Source organism: Miscanthus floridulus, chromosome 8 (assembly GCF_019320115.1).
Source record: "Miscanthus floridulus cultivar M001 chromosome 8, ASM1932011v1, whole genome shotgun sequence".
Lineage (NCBI taxonomy): Eukaryota > Viridiplantae > Streptophyta > Magnoliopsida > Poales > Poaceae > Miscanthus > Miscanthus floridulus.
Window position 1 is genome coordinate 86,804,260 of NC_089587.1, and position 14,229 is coordinate 86,818,488.

Consider the following 14,229-nt stretch of genomic DNA (forward strand, 5'->3'; position numbering starts at 1 on the left):
TAAATTTGATCAAGTTTAAATTTATTTAACATATTGGAAAGTGAGAATTGCAATTTTTGGGATAAAGAGAGTACTAGCGTAAGAAAATTGGAACTTGTTTACCAGTACGTGCCGTGATGGACGTGTGTCACGTGCTCTACTGAAGTACTGAACCTTCGTCGTCATATAAAAAAACTGAAATCTTGTCGGTTGTCGCCGCGGCCCGCGGGGCATCCGATGCTTACCGAGCCTCCATTGGCCCCTTCTGTTTGTCTATCTGGGCTTCGTTACCTCCGATGCGGCCCAATTTCCCTGCTGGGATACCCGAGCCAGAGCCCAGAGCCACCCATGCAGCGTGCCCCACTGTGGCGCGACCAGTGACCGCGACAGGCGTCGTACTCTCCGCGCGGTCTCCGATGCACTCTCACACTCCCTTCCATCTTTGACCACCCGCTAATCACAGTCACCGCCGCTAACCACAGCCCAAAGCGGCAGTCGCTCCCCGCTTAAACCCTCGAGCCCGCGGTTGAGATTTGAGAAGATTGGATTCCAGTTCCAGCATCCAGCTTCCACACGGCCACACCGACGAGGCGAACGGGCCAGAGTCGGCGAGCCCCCAGGAGCGGAACCCGACTCCGACCGTTCTAAAACCCCCTGTCTCCAGGCGACGACGAAGCCAGCAGCGCAGCGCCGCGCCGACCACTCCGGGATTGATCCCGCATTCGAGCTGCGGCGGGCGTCTGGGTAGTCGGCTTCTCCTGAGGTATTATTTCGGCCGCCGAGCACGGCGCGAGTCCGCGATTTCTTAGGGTTTCTTTTAGATGTTCATTTCAGGGGAGTCACCTCCGGCCGCCTCCCTGTCTTTTATCCGTCTGCTCCCTGATTCCTGTGCTGTTTGCAGGAAAAGGAAACCAAAGTTGCTCGGCCGACTTTGGGATCAGGGATCGGCGAAAAGAAAGAAAAAAGGAGGGATCTTTTTGGGAGGGTCTGTCTTAGCATTCCGGGTTTATCATAGCCCCGGGCAACTCCGTGCTGATGGATTTCTTCAAGATTAAGAAGTTCGGGAAGGGGAAGAAGAGTGCCGGGGGTGGGGGAGTGGGAGTGGAATCCGACGACGACGCCAGCGCCGGGGATGTGACCCCTCGGGGTTTGGAGGAGCAGAAGCCGGACAATGGGGAGGGGAACAATGCCGAGGCAGCGGCGGCGGAGGGTGCGGGCGTGGGCAATGGGGTGGTTGAAGAAGAGGAGGAGGAGGAGGATGACGACGATTTCATCACGAATGAGGTGAAGCGGAGGCTCAAGGAGCTCAGGAAGAACAGCTTCATGGTGCTCATCCCCGAGGAGGAGTGCGGTGAGCTCGAGGAGGATGGTGGGGAGGAGGAAGGGGGCAGCCCCAGGGAGTGGCTGGAGTCGGGTGTCGGCGACGGCTTCCCGCTGTGTGGGTTCGATTCGCTGTATGATAAGTACTGCGAGAGGATGCTGGTGTTTCATAAGATGATCGCGCAGCTCATGAAGGATCCAGGTAAAAGATGTAGCTAATTATGAATGTTCTCCTTTATGCTTGGCTTTAGCTTCTCACATGCAGTTGGTTGTAATGTGATGTGTGTACATGAGTCTTTTGTATGTGCTTGTGATTATGCCTGTATCTAGTCTGATGCTACTAAAATTAGCTATGTTTGTCTTGGATGCTTCTTAGTTATCAAGGTCCAGTTGCTATTTCTAGTGTTATAGATTATGGTCAACATGGCGCCTTGTACCATTTTAAACTATGGTCCCTACTCCTGTAAAGAGGCTTAATGAATACAAGTGTTCTGTGGTAGTTGCATGCCTCATTTGGTATGCTCACAATTATCGCTAGTATTCTTTCTGAAACCGTTTTCTTTCTTTTAAAATGAAACCGTAGCATCAGACACATCACTCAAAAGAGCAAGAAAAACACAATCAACCACTGTTGTCATCTTCTGCTTAGCGTTACCCAGATACTGGAATCCTAAAATTTTTGCTGACTCCGGTGCCCATGTACCAGTGCAGTTCAAGTGGTATTTGTATCTCATTGAATCAGCCAATTTTTTTTCTGTTTAATGTTTCTCTTCTGCACATGTTATTGACTACCTTCAGGATTCAGTCACCCCTCTAGCAGTATAATTTTTCTTTGGTGTTTACTATTGCTTAATGGATTTGACATTGTCATTTTGCTGCTGTTTGCTAGAGTGCCAATGATTTTTGAAATATTTAAATAACCCCTTCTGCATACTTTAGCAAGTCTGATGGTTCGGAAAAACCTTTGTAGAGTCACTGAACATGTCCAAAAAGTCTCCAAGATCAGCATCAAAATTGGCGTCTACCCTCCGCAGCCTCTCATTCAAAAGAAAAGATGAGCTCCCGGAGGATTGTGAACAACTTCAACAACAGCAAAGCGAAGATGATCCTTATCAGACACTTGAGACTGCATATGTTGCTCATGTTTCATTAAGCTGGGAGGCTCTGCATTGCACCTATGTGCACCTGAGCCTTATCGTTGCAGCACAACCTGATAATCCTACAACCTACAGCTCTGCTGCTCAAGCCTTCCAGCAATTCCAGGTCCTGTTGCAGAGATTCATTGAAAATGAGCCATTTGAGCATGGTACCCGGGTTGAGATATATGCACGGTCTCGGAGCTTGTTGTCAAAGTTGCTTCAGGTCCCCACTTTTCAAGGTAAGATTCTTTTGGTTATATTGCTGCATTTTTTAACATAAATGTAGCCTATACCATCAAAATGTGTTCCTGTGAGCTGTCATGGTTATGGTTCTATAGACTTATGTTGTCATGTTATTAACTTAAATTCAAACTAAGATGTGAACCGTGCACTCGAGATCAAAATGACAACAGGTTTTCAAGCGTTTAGCAAATGCCTAATGCTTTTCAATTAATTTTACGTAGAACTGTTTCTCTTAGTGAAGCGCGGGCCTGGTGCAAGCGGTAGAGTCTTATCACCTGTGACCGAAAGGTCCCGGGTTTGAGTCGCGGTCTCCTCGCATTGCACAGGCGAGGGTAAGGCTTGCCACTAACACCCTTCCCCAGACCCCGCACAGAGCGGGAGCTCTCTGCACTGGGTACGCCCTTAACTGTTTCTCTTAGTCTTGGATTATTTCATTACGAGATACTATGGATTGTAACTCTTGAATGCTTACTGTTCGCTAGGTATGTCGATGGTCCCTGTTTTCTTGGCACTTATGTTAATCTTGTTTCTTTACATGAAAAAATGGTTCCAGAAGTTCAACCTGTTTGATAATGGTGTAAAAATTGATTTTGAATCCTGTACAGTCTTGTAGAAATGGTTTAGAATCATGACGCTGAGGAAAAATAGCTGTCCTGATATTGCCTATACACGAGGGGCATTTTCTTTTGGACGCGTTAAGTGTAATACAGATTACATGATGAGGACATGACACCCATGCATATGACCATGTTTGGCGCATGGTATGGAGGGGTAGGAGGCCAGCAAGGGTGTCCAAGTCAAGAAGGAAGTCCGAGGCTAATTCAGTTTGAGTCCCCGAGGTGGAGGCCCAAAACAACTCAAGTTCGAGTCTGTCTCGGCCTTCAGGACCAGTCTGCCTTAAACTGGTCACCCAGGACGCATCCGGACTCCGTTTTCGACGATCCACATATGGATGGAAAACTAATTTGATAAGGAAGCCAATCCAAGTGGTCTCACATCAAAAGCTGTTCGGAATCAACGGGAATCGTGGTCACAAGTTAGCGTCCAGAATCTACCAGGGTGCTGCGACACCGTCTTTTGGTCCGTTGGACCATGTATCGTGTTTGGGCCCATTAGGGGCGCGTCCAGGGGTCTTGCACAACCCTAGAGTCTTCATAAACAGCCGCCACTCCATTAGGGTTTGGGGGTTTTGCTTAGATTATTCTGTCGAGAACAGTTTCGCCGTTCATCGGTTTGTGAGACCCCAACTTCGTGAGATCAATCATTCATCTGCAATTTGGTTGTGTTCTTTCTTGTTCTTGCTTGTGTTCTTTGTTGCGCAGGCAGGGATTAGCCTTCTTGGCGAGGTCAACCTGGTTCGTTACTTGGTTGATAACCAGAGGAGCTGTGGTGCTAAGATTGCAGGGTTCGATCTTTCGGGGCCACAACGATAGTTACCTCTACCTGACGGAAGATCGGGATCCCCGTTTCCATTATTACACCTTTGTTTTTTCATAATTAATGTCCTGTACTAGCCTAGTACTACAATAAATAGGTTTAGCTACTGAATAATCTGTACATATTTCACGCGGTACAATCCAATTCAATCTGCTGTACATTGGCAATATTAATGAACATTGAGCAGTGATGTACTGTGTTGAATATGGATTCTTTTCTATTTCGTGTTCATCTAACAGTGGGGAAAATATTGGCAGTGGTTAGTTTTGTACCATTATTTGATCCCTTTTAGAAAGATGGTAACTTGAGCATGTATGTTTGGAACTAAGAGCTGCTTGTTTCATTATTCCTACAACTAAGGTCAATAAGTCTACAACTAAATTGGTACACGTTCGTTTTAGAGCTTTTTATCTGCCATGTAATATGGATAAGTATGCCATGCACAAGAATTTCCTGAACTATAATTGTTGGTAATTTTTTTTTGTGTCAGCACCTGTACTGTCAGTAAGATTTGGTACAGATATAGCTTCTGAAGTTCGTGAGTAACTACAGCTGGTTTGTTGAGTCTCTGTGCTGCCACAATGCTTGACTACATTACTGATGAGTTCTTTCCAGTTACTGCTGCAACATGTTTAATGCCGGGTACTTATAATCCCGTACAGAATCATGCATTAGATTGTACTTTATTCTACAGTTAGGAAATGATTATTGAGTGCAGTAGCACAGTAAACACTGTTGTTTCTTTGTTTCATTTTGTCACTAATCGCTTAGTTACTCTTTTGTATGAGTAAGTTTCCTTTCTTTTACTACTAGATTTCTAAATTCATAGCATGCTAATGTCTGTTTTTACTGTTACATATTTGGTCAGTTGTTTGTATTGCATACCTGAATGATTCATACTCAGCAATGTTTGATAATACTATTCTGCTTATCATTTCTGTTCTCTCAATTCAGTCGCAGATAGGAAAGATAACACTGAAGATCAAATGGAACCAGCGATTTCCGCACCTGATCTCATCAAATTGTTAGAGGAATCTATCCTAACTTTCCGCCTTTTCCTGAAGAAGGACAAGAGAAAGAGTAGTGTGCTTATGAGTGCTCATGGCCACACTGGAAGCTCGATTCAACAAGTGCAATCTTCACTCGATAAGGTAAGTCTTATCCTGTGGGGTAACTGATAATGAATCTCTCTTTCATAATGTGTTTATACACGATTCTTCATTTCTGTACTGTCCATATGGTCCCTTCTAAACAGCTAGTAGTAGGACACATCTTTCCTAGCATTTGATTCCAGTGACGTGGGGTTGTTGAGTCTGCATACCTTGCAAATGTCTCTACTGCGTAACAACAACGCCAAAGCTGACTTTTGTGTTGTATATACTCTTCCTTGAATCACGGTAATTGCTTCAAAACCTGCAGAAAGAGGCGAAGGTGAAGGAGCTGTTGAAGAAGAAGAAAGGGTGGAAGAGCAAGACCTGGCCAGGCACAATGGAGGAGGTCCAGCTGCTGTTCGCCCTGATCGACATCAAGGTTGTGTCGCGGGTGCTCCGGATGGGGAAGCTGAGCGAGGAGCAGCTGCTGTGGTGCGAGGAGAAGATGAGCAAGGTGGACCTCACTGAGAACTGGCTGCGCCGCGACGGGTCCCCAATCCTCTTCCCCTGTTGACACAGCCTGCCTGCCTCTGGAGGCATATGCCGAGACCTCCTTGTTAGTTCGGCATGCCATGGCGGTGGCGGCATCAGGGGTGGCTGCTGGCTGGGCGTAGCTGCTCTGCGTGACGCTCTTACCACATTCCTTCGGCTACCTTATGAGATGATATGTACATGCTTTTAGGTTGAATTGGTTGAAATGTCCATACTAAAGTAGGCCTTAAACATGTGTTGCTGCGCGTTGATAATCCCCTGATGAGTTTATACAATGCAACATGGGCAACATGCTTCGTTTCACCGGACGCAGTTTTTCTGAAACCCTTTGCGTCAACCATGTCTGGTCTGTCCTGACATGATGTTCATTAAGGAGATTAAGGAGGATGCAGTGCAGCTCACATAGATAAAACTTTTTTTTTGGACGAAGCTGTCGGGCTGCGTTGGCTGCTGCAACTTGCAAGCGGCTTGACGTTCCCTGCACTGGATCTCTGAACTTTTTTTTTTTTGGTGACGCTGTACCCCGTCCTTTTGGCCCCGATGATTGCACTGCATCTGCACGGGCACGGCTGCACCTGCATGCCGATCCAGAGCAGAGAGCACTCGTTGGGCACTTCACTTGGGCTTCTGATCTCCCGTCAGGCGTGCGGCCGGCTCTGCTGAGACTGACGCCATGATGCAACTTTAGAACTTAGAAGCCGCTGCCATGTCGATGTCGTCGTCGAGTCGAGTCTTCCTTTCACGACACGCAGTCAGTCTGTCAGTGTTGAGAGCTTCTGCAGTCTACGAGTGCCTCGTCCAGAAGCTTTTGCGTTTGCGACCAGTAAAAACGCCAGTGGTTTTTTTTCACTTATGCTCCTGTAAGAAAGGTGAAGGTGATTTCGAACACTTTGGCCCAGTTTAGTTCCAAAATTTTTGGCAAAATAGACACTGTAGCATTTTCGTTGTTATTTGGTAAATAGTGTCCAATCATAGTCTAATTAGGCTTAAAAGATTCGTCTCGTGGATTTCGTCTAAACTGTGTAATTAGTTTTATTTTTTATTTATATTTAATGCTTCATGCATGCGTTCAAAGATTTGATGTGACGGAGAATCTTTGAAATTTTTGGTAAAATGAAGTGAACTAAACAGGCTCTTTATCGTCACATTCTTCATGTAAAAGAAAGGCATCTCAATGAAGGCGACGAGTGAGCATGAGCGAAATGCATGCAGTGGCTCATCAAGTCACCAGCTCGCCACTCTTGTCAGGGTTTGGGACCATCACTATCTCAAGGCAGCTTCGCTGTCTAGGTGGCGTCTCTGACAGGTGGGGAGCAGCTCGGTCCGATGCAGTAGTGCCGTGCTGCTGCTGCTTGCTGCATTGGCAATTCGGCATCGTGGATCAGCCAAAGTCCATGAGTGCAGCGAATGGACAGTCTGTTCGTTTGGCTATGGCATGTCTTAAACGATCGTAAATTTTTAGTCGGAATAATATTTTTCACTACCACAAATTGGTCAGCAGTAATTCCTCAAAACCAGAGGCTGGCCACTCAGCAGACGGACACTATTGCTGCATGCTGCTGCTGCGACGGCCATCAATGCTGGGGAGCCATCAATGCGCTTGTGTGCGTGTGTGTGGGCGAAACTGATCATTCACTGTGCTTCCTGCAATGCCATAAAACCGCACTGTGCAGATTTTACGTTCTACTAGATTCCACTTCACTCACCATGGACCACATTCACACTAGAAAGAAATGCAGTATAACTGATGCAAAGCAGGATTTTTTCGGCGTGTTTAACAGTTATTTTGATGGAAAAAAGATAACTTTAACAGAATTACAGCGAAAGGAAGCACTTTCTGACGATGATGATGAATCTGGCAATACCATTTCCATACGGCAGTGTCAAGTCCTTACTTGTACTCTTGGCGTACACTACCACTGTATCCAGGTCCAGGGTTTTATAGGCTGGCTGGACCAGAGCAGCACTAGGGCTACTGCTTCTTCCCTGCAGGCTTCAGGAAGCAGGATTGGAAACGAGAGACTTTTTTCTCATCCTCTCACGTCTCGAGATCCACGAGATGCTGACGGCGATAAGCATCTGCCAACGTCCAACGACCTCTCACTGGAATTCCTACTCCTCGGTGCAACGCTAGGCTTCCTGCGCCCGTCATTATTTTCTTCAGGGAAGGTGCAGATAACTGTGCAGAGTAACTGATGCTGATGTGGCCTCTGGTGTCTCTCTGTACTGCAAACAAAAGCCTTTGCCATTTTGCACTCAAGCAAGCAAACAAACAAAAGGCTCATTGGAATTGGATGCAAGGAGGGAGTGAGTGCTGAATGCCTCAGTGGCAGCACATCATGTGAGGTGGTGAAGGCAACAGCTGCATCCTGCATATGGTTCGTTCAATGCAGCCTGGATGGAAGAGTAGTAGGAATCTGAATCTGCATCGAGTGAGTCCTTGATTACGAGCTGCAGAAAGAACAGTTTTATTCCAGTGCAGACAAACAGGTAGGTCATTTGGTTTAAGAGGGTGGTTTAGGTAGGTCATCATCATGTACCGTACCTCCAGGCATGGGAAAAACTGTCAGCCAAACATGGGCTGCCCTGCATCCAGCAATGTGTCACTGCGTACAGATGCAGATGCAGATGCAGATGCAGATCATGCAACAGAAACGGAGTAGATAAATCCCAGTCTACTACTACCAGTACAGTACTAGTACCTAGCATTGGGATCTTGATCTTGCGGTCGTACCATGAGTCTTGGACTCTCTTGCCAATTGCCAGTGAAGTTAGTAGTGACTAGTGAGTGAGCTGTGTGTCCCAAATACAGTACATCCCATCTTGCACTTGGCACTTGCAGTTGCTGTCTAGTGCAACAACATCAGTACAGCAAGTAGCTGAAACATGCAGATCCACCCATTTACTGTCTGGTTCCCTTCACTGCTCTTGCAACACCTCTGCAGACAAAGAAAATGCACCAGTATCATAAACCCTTGCAGGTGCAACATGCGAACCGAGCGTAGCTCGGGTGGCAAGGCCCGGTGCCTGGGATCTTGCCGGCCAGGGATCGAGCCCCAGTGGCAGCGATTTTCTGGAGTCTCATCGGGTTCGCCCGACGCACTTCGTCGTCTACGGATTCATAGATCCGGTGATCTCACAGAGAACATGATCTTAGAATCTAGGTATAGTTGTAGGATCTATTTGTATACTTATAATGTGAGTGAGTGGGGTGTTCACGAGCAAGCTACTCAATTTCTTCCTTAAATAAATGTTTCATGTCAGCTTTTGGTTTCTTTCGGAGTTTGCAGTAAATTAAAGGAGAAATAAATGTTGCTGAAAAGAAGTGCACTAGTATTCTCATGTGCGCGTGTTTAGTTGGTTGAATTTGGAAATTTGGGATACTGTAACACTTTCGTTTTTATTTGGCAATTAGTGTTCAATCATGGACTAATTAGGCTTAAAATGTTCGTCTCGTAATTTTTAACCAAACTGTGTAATTAATTTTTTTTGTCTACATTTAATGGTCCATGCACATATCGCAAGATTTAATGTGATAGGTACTGTAGTACTTTTTGAGATTTTGAGTTGAAACTACACACGCAAAGGCTGAGAGAGTACAATGCTTGAATGGATGAGCTATTGACCAGACTGAATCCTGCAGCAGCTGTTCTCATTCTCAAATACGTACAGTACAATAGTGCCATTTCTCGTTGCCTTTTTTTCCTCCCCCGGTGGTGTCCCCACACGGCACTGATGAAAAGAGCAAGCTGAGATTCTTGCTGTATCCCAAGCGCTAGGCAGTTGATTAAGGTTAGGCCTGTACTATGGATCTATACTGGGCTACTGGCAGCAGTAAACTACGACAAAAATGACCATGCTTGCCAATCATTCGTGTCTTCTTCTGACTTTATTTTCACTTATGCAGTGGGCCTTTTCGCTGGTTGGTTTCTAGGCTGATAAGCTTGACTGGTGATGGTTTATTATAAGAGGAAAACACCGTTGACTGGTGTCGGTGTTTCGAGTAAGCACCGGCTAGTAAATTTGTATACTGTGCGTCTGACCCGGATAGTGTGCTAAGAGGACATAAGAATTATACTGGTTCGGGCCGAATGTCCCTACGTCCAGTTTCGAGCTGCTCGCGTTACTAGCACTGAGTTTGTAGTAGGGGGTTACAAACTAACGAAAGATGGAGGTAGCTCCCAAGTCGCTGGTGTGATATGGTGTGTTTGTTTGATGATTCGCCGTGCGATGAGTCGATTCCCTAGTGGGACGCCCTGCTTTCCCTTTTACAGGTCAAGTGAAAACAGGGGTTACAACCGAAGGGAAGATGAGAAAAAGAAAGAGAAATAAGGCTTCCGGAGGTGCACCGTCCTCCTCTTTGCGTAGGTCCCGCTGACCCTGTAGATCGTGGTGGCAGTGGCGTCGTACCGGAGTCCTGTTGGCCGCTGCAGCTTACGTGCGGGTGTCTCGCACGACTTTCTTGTCTTCCGTTCCACCTAAATGGACGGAATGGTCAAAGGGTCCCCTGACAGAAGCCATGCAGGGGGCTAGCGGTACAGTGCCAGTCAATTGACGCCGGTTGACTGACGTTGGACGGTGGTCAGACAGAGAGTTGGCAGCACAGTGCCGGCCTGTTGACACGATGGGCGACACGAGTTTCCCAGCATTGCCCAATGCGACCACCAGTCGCATCAGGACACGTCCGAGACGTGCTCCCGGACGTGCGCTTCCATGCCGTAGTGGTTGAAGCGGTTCGAGCCCTACCCTAGGACCACTGTTTTTGTCCAATAGCAGATCCGATCCCCTAAGGATTGGGCGAGGCGAAAATCTCTCCCTGGGAGCCGGACGAGACGGAATCCGACCCCCGGGGGTCGGACGAGGCGGGGTCCTCCACGGGGGACGGGACGAGGCGTGTCCCGGCCCCTGGTGGTCGGACGAGGCGGAAACATCGTCCTTGGAGTCGGACGAGATGTGGCCCGGCCTCGGGGGGTCGGACGAGGCGGAAACCTCGTCCTCGGAGTCGGACGAGACGTGGCCTTGCCCCTGGGGGTTGGACGAGGCGGAAACCTCGTCCTCGACGTCAGACGAGACGTGGCCCGACCCCTGGGGGTCGGATGAGGCGGAAACCTCGTCCTCGGAGTTGGACGAGGCCGTAGTTGCGTCTTTAACCATGAGATGGGACGACGTGATGTTTTTTAATCCTTTGGCTCGGATACCTGGGTATAGATATTCGACAGCTGACTGATAAGTCATGACTGAAACCAACAAGCAAACAGGCCGAGTGTCTTGTTCTGACTGATGGGACATTAATAAAACAGGGGCCCTGGTGTGACTGTCATTTGGCATGTCTTGGGGAGTGTCAACCCCTTTGCAGCTACAGCTGCAGGCATCCGATGAGGAAGGAGTAGTGGTAGGTTTCACTTGTTTTCTTTGCAGGGGTGATGGCCAGACGGGCAAAAGCATAGATAAAACTTGCTGCTAGTGCCTTGACTTATGGAAAGATCTTTTTTGTCTTGTTTTAACATGTGCACTTGAATAATCTGCATTCTTGCCTTTTAACCTCCTTGCCATTTTCAGTTCCAGAACTGCATGCAGACAAAAGTTCTGACTTGTTAACATAAGCTCTTGTTCAATAAGATTGTGTTTGGACACTTTATCATTAGGAAGTGCTCAATTGTGCATTTAGTATGATTGTTTTTGCCTTTTGCCACTACCAAGTGATCCTTCAGCAAAAAGGCCATCTTAACAATTTACTGAATGATTGGTTTGTTCGATAGAGGAAGAATCAGGTTCGATCCCAATGAAATGGAAGGGAAATAAATTATTTTTTTCCTAACAAATCACTGCCTGTCCAAATAAAGATGGCATAAAGAGCTGGTGGTTTCTCAGGGGCTAGGGTTCTCGCCACAAGTAGGCGTGCTATGAGAGAGTACGAAGCAGCTAAGCTCAAGATAAAGGCCTGAGCAAAAGGTGTCTAGAGAGAGAAAAAAGAGAGAGGAGCATGCACGAATCTTTTGCTTTTATGATCAGTTTGTTGGTTTTAGCCAGCCTAAACCAGTCAGCCAACAGTGTTTTTCTCTCATAGCAAACCAGCATCAACCAGCCCAAAGCAGCTCAGAAACCAACCAGCGAACAGACCGGATATATGAGAGAGAGAGAGAGGTGTAGGTGGAGGTTAACAAACCGTGCTTTATCTTTTTGAAAATTCCCATGCATGCCCCTCTCCGTCCATACAACTGATACAAGATGTCCTTTTCAGACCTGCTTTGTAACGCCGTCCTCTTCCTTGTCAAAAAAAAAAGACTCAAGGATAATCTGCCATTTCCTGGTCAAATCAGCACTTGTTAGTTATCTACATGGATAAATATTTAAGGATGCCGACTTTGTAGATTTCATTCATTGGAGAACACCAAAATTGGAATTTCTCAACAATTCGTTTTTTTTGTGCAAGACAGGGTACAAATGCACACACTCACTACCCTAACAACCACATCCTAAAATTAGAGTTTTTTTTACCGAATGGGAATCCCCTACCTATTTTTTTTCTTTTTTCAATTAAAAAAATGAAAGAATGTTTATGAACAAAGAGCAAGACACAAAAAGGAAGATTACAAGGCAGCCAGGCCTAACAAAAAAGAACCAGAAAGGTTATAAGTAACTATCCTCCATAAAATTAGAGTTCCTCCAACAGGCAATAGATAATAACTCAATCAAAACATACTAAAAAGTTAGGTTCTTTCTAGCTTCTACTTGAAGTTCTCCATTCGGCGAATATTTACACCGCTCTTAGTGTTTTGAACTACCATCCACATCAATGTTAAGATATGACCAATACATGTAAAATCCTAGTACTAGCAAGTCATACAATACCGGTGTACTATAAATCAACTCATCCTGTGACTCTGCTTTGTACATACCTTAGACACGTTTGCCCAAAAACAAAAGAGGATAAAAAAAAAAGAATTTAGTAGACGGAAGGAAAGGCTACACGTATTATTCCTCTTGCCTCAGGTCAATCCTAGCCACCACTTAGTGCAGCAAGGCATCTGACGAACCTTCATCTGAATTTGAGCAGGACCTTAAAAGATCAAGGGGGGCATCTATTCTCCTAATCCTTTTTGTGACCTTTTGCTTGCATTCTTCCTGTGCAGCTGAAAAGGAAAAAACCCCATGTGGCCTTGTGGTTGTGGTGCGGGGTAGGCCATTGCTTGTGCTTCTGTATGTCAGCCAGCAAGGTGCAGCATACACAGTGATTCGGTGAGATGAGTGACGGTTCATATGATTGCTGATCACATTCTTCTCTTGATCCAAAACCTGTCTGCCCAGAATAAAAATAGTTTTTTTTGGGTGCAGGAAAAGGTTTTGGTTTGTTTCAAATTTTAAAAAGGTTTCTTTTTCCTCTCTCGCTCTCAGCTGTTTCAAAAGCGTTTCTTGGTGCAACTAACTTAATCGTCCCTCAGAGGACATGAGCTTTGTGTGAAGCGTCTAGAGCGGCGTGCATGAAGGTCACGCATAACGGACTGACGACCAAACCGAATTCAGAAAATAACTGTGCAAAAAAAAAAAAGATCGAGCTAACAATGAATAAAAAAGGGCATCCGTTTTGGACGCGAAGGATGGAGTGAAGCTTCCTAAAGCGAGAGATTTCTCTGTCGTTGGTGAGTTGGAGTGGCATGGACCAAACAAATACAACAAATTTTGTTTTGGTAAATAGTAATATCAAAGTTTTCAGAACCTTTTTTTTGACTTTTTCCAAAGGGTCCAAGATTGGCTGTTACGGCCACACCTCATCTTCTTATCATCTAGCGTAAGAAACATTGTCGTATACACGTAATGCATAAAGTAACAAAAAGAAAGAGATTTTAAATCTAAATCTAACAAACATTCTCCTTTGCACACACACACACACACACACACACACACACACACACACACACACACACACACAGAGAGAGAGAGAGAGAGAGAGAGAGAGAGAGAGAGAGAGAGAGAGAGAGAGAGAGGTAGAGAAAAAAACCTAAAGAAAATAAATTCTCAATAAAATTATGATGCAAAAAACAGTTTCTAATTTTTAGGCAATGCCACAGTTTGGTTCATATAGCTAACAATTACTATCTGCCAAAAACTAACTAATGTTGATCTTTGAAAAAATTAACTAATGTTTTACCTACCACACATGATACTGTAAGTTTGGAATCCAGCTAACAAGTCAGTTAATGTCTTAGGCCCGGGTCGCTTCGTTGAAAAAACAAGACGAAGCACTGTTCCGGCTGATTTGTTGTGAGAGGAAAACACTGTTCCGACTAAAAAATAAGCTGAAAAGTACGAATTATAAGAGAAACGAACAGGGTTTTACCTGCTAGCTATTAATTGATTTTTCTAGCTAACACAACCAATAGTTTGTTAGCTGGATCAGTTGCCAAGAATGTGCTGCAGGGACCAATTTCCATGGAGAAAATGACTAAGTGGGGAGTATTATTAGGAAA

General features: G+C 45.7%; 1 protein-coding gene across 1 annotated transcript; it reads left to right on the top strand.

Annotated features, from left to right (window-relative positions):
• Positions 1–467: 467 nt before the first annotated feature.
• On the top strand, positions 468–6,052 carry LOC136472853 (uncharacterized). Its single transcript, XM_066470561.1, has 5 exons — positions 468–742; positions 881–1,501; positions 2,270–2,677; positions 5,073–5,269; positions 5,538–6,052. Exons 2-5 carry the CDS (start codon positions 1,015–1,017, stop codon positions 5,781–5,783), a joined length of 1,338 nt encoding a protein of 445 aa, XP_066326658.1. The 5' UTR covers positions 468–742; positions 881–1,014; the 3' UTR covers positions 5,784–6,052.
• The last annotated feature ends 8,177 nt before the right edge of the window (positions 6,053–14,229 follow it).

Bases quoted from the DNA above. Each gene is read 5' to 3' on its own strand.
- LOC136472853 (XM_066470561.1), top strand. From the start codon at position 1,015: ATGGATTTCTTCAAGATTAAGAAGTTCGGGAAGGGGAAGAAGAGTGCC. The intron at 2,678-5,072 runs GTAAGATTCTTT...CTCTCAATTCAG, and splicing joins TCAGGTCCCCACTTTTCAAG to TCGCAGATAGGAAAGATAAC. The intron at 5,270-5,537 runs GTAAGTCTTATC...CAAAACCTGCAG, and splicing joins TGCAATCTTCACTCGATAAG to AAAGAGGCGAAGGTGAAGGA.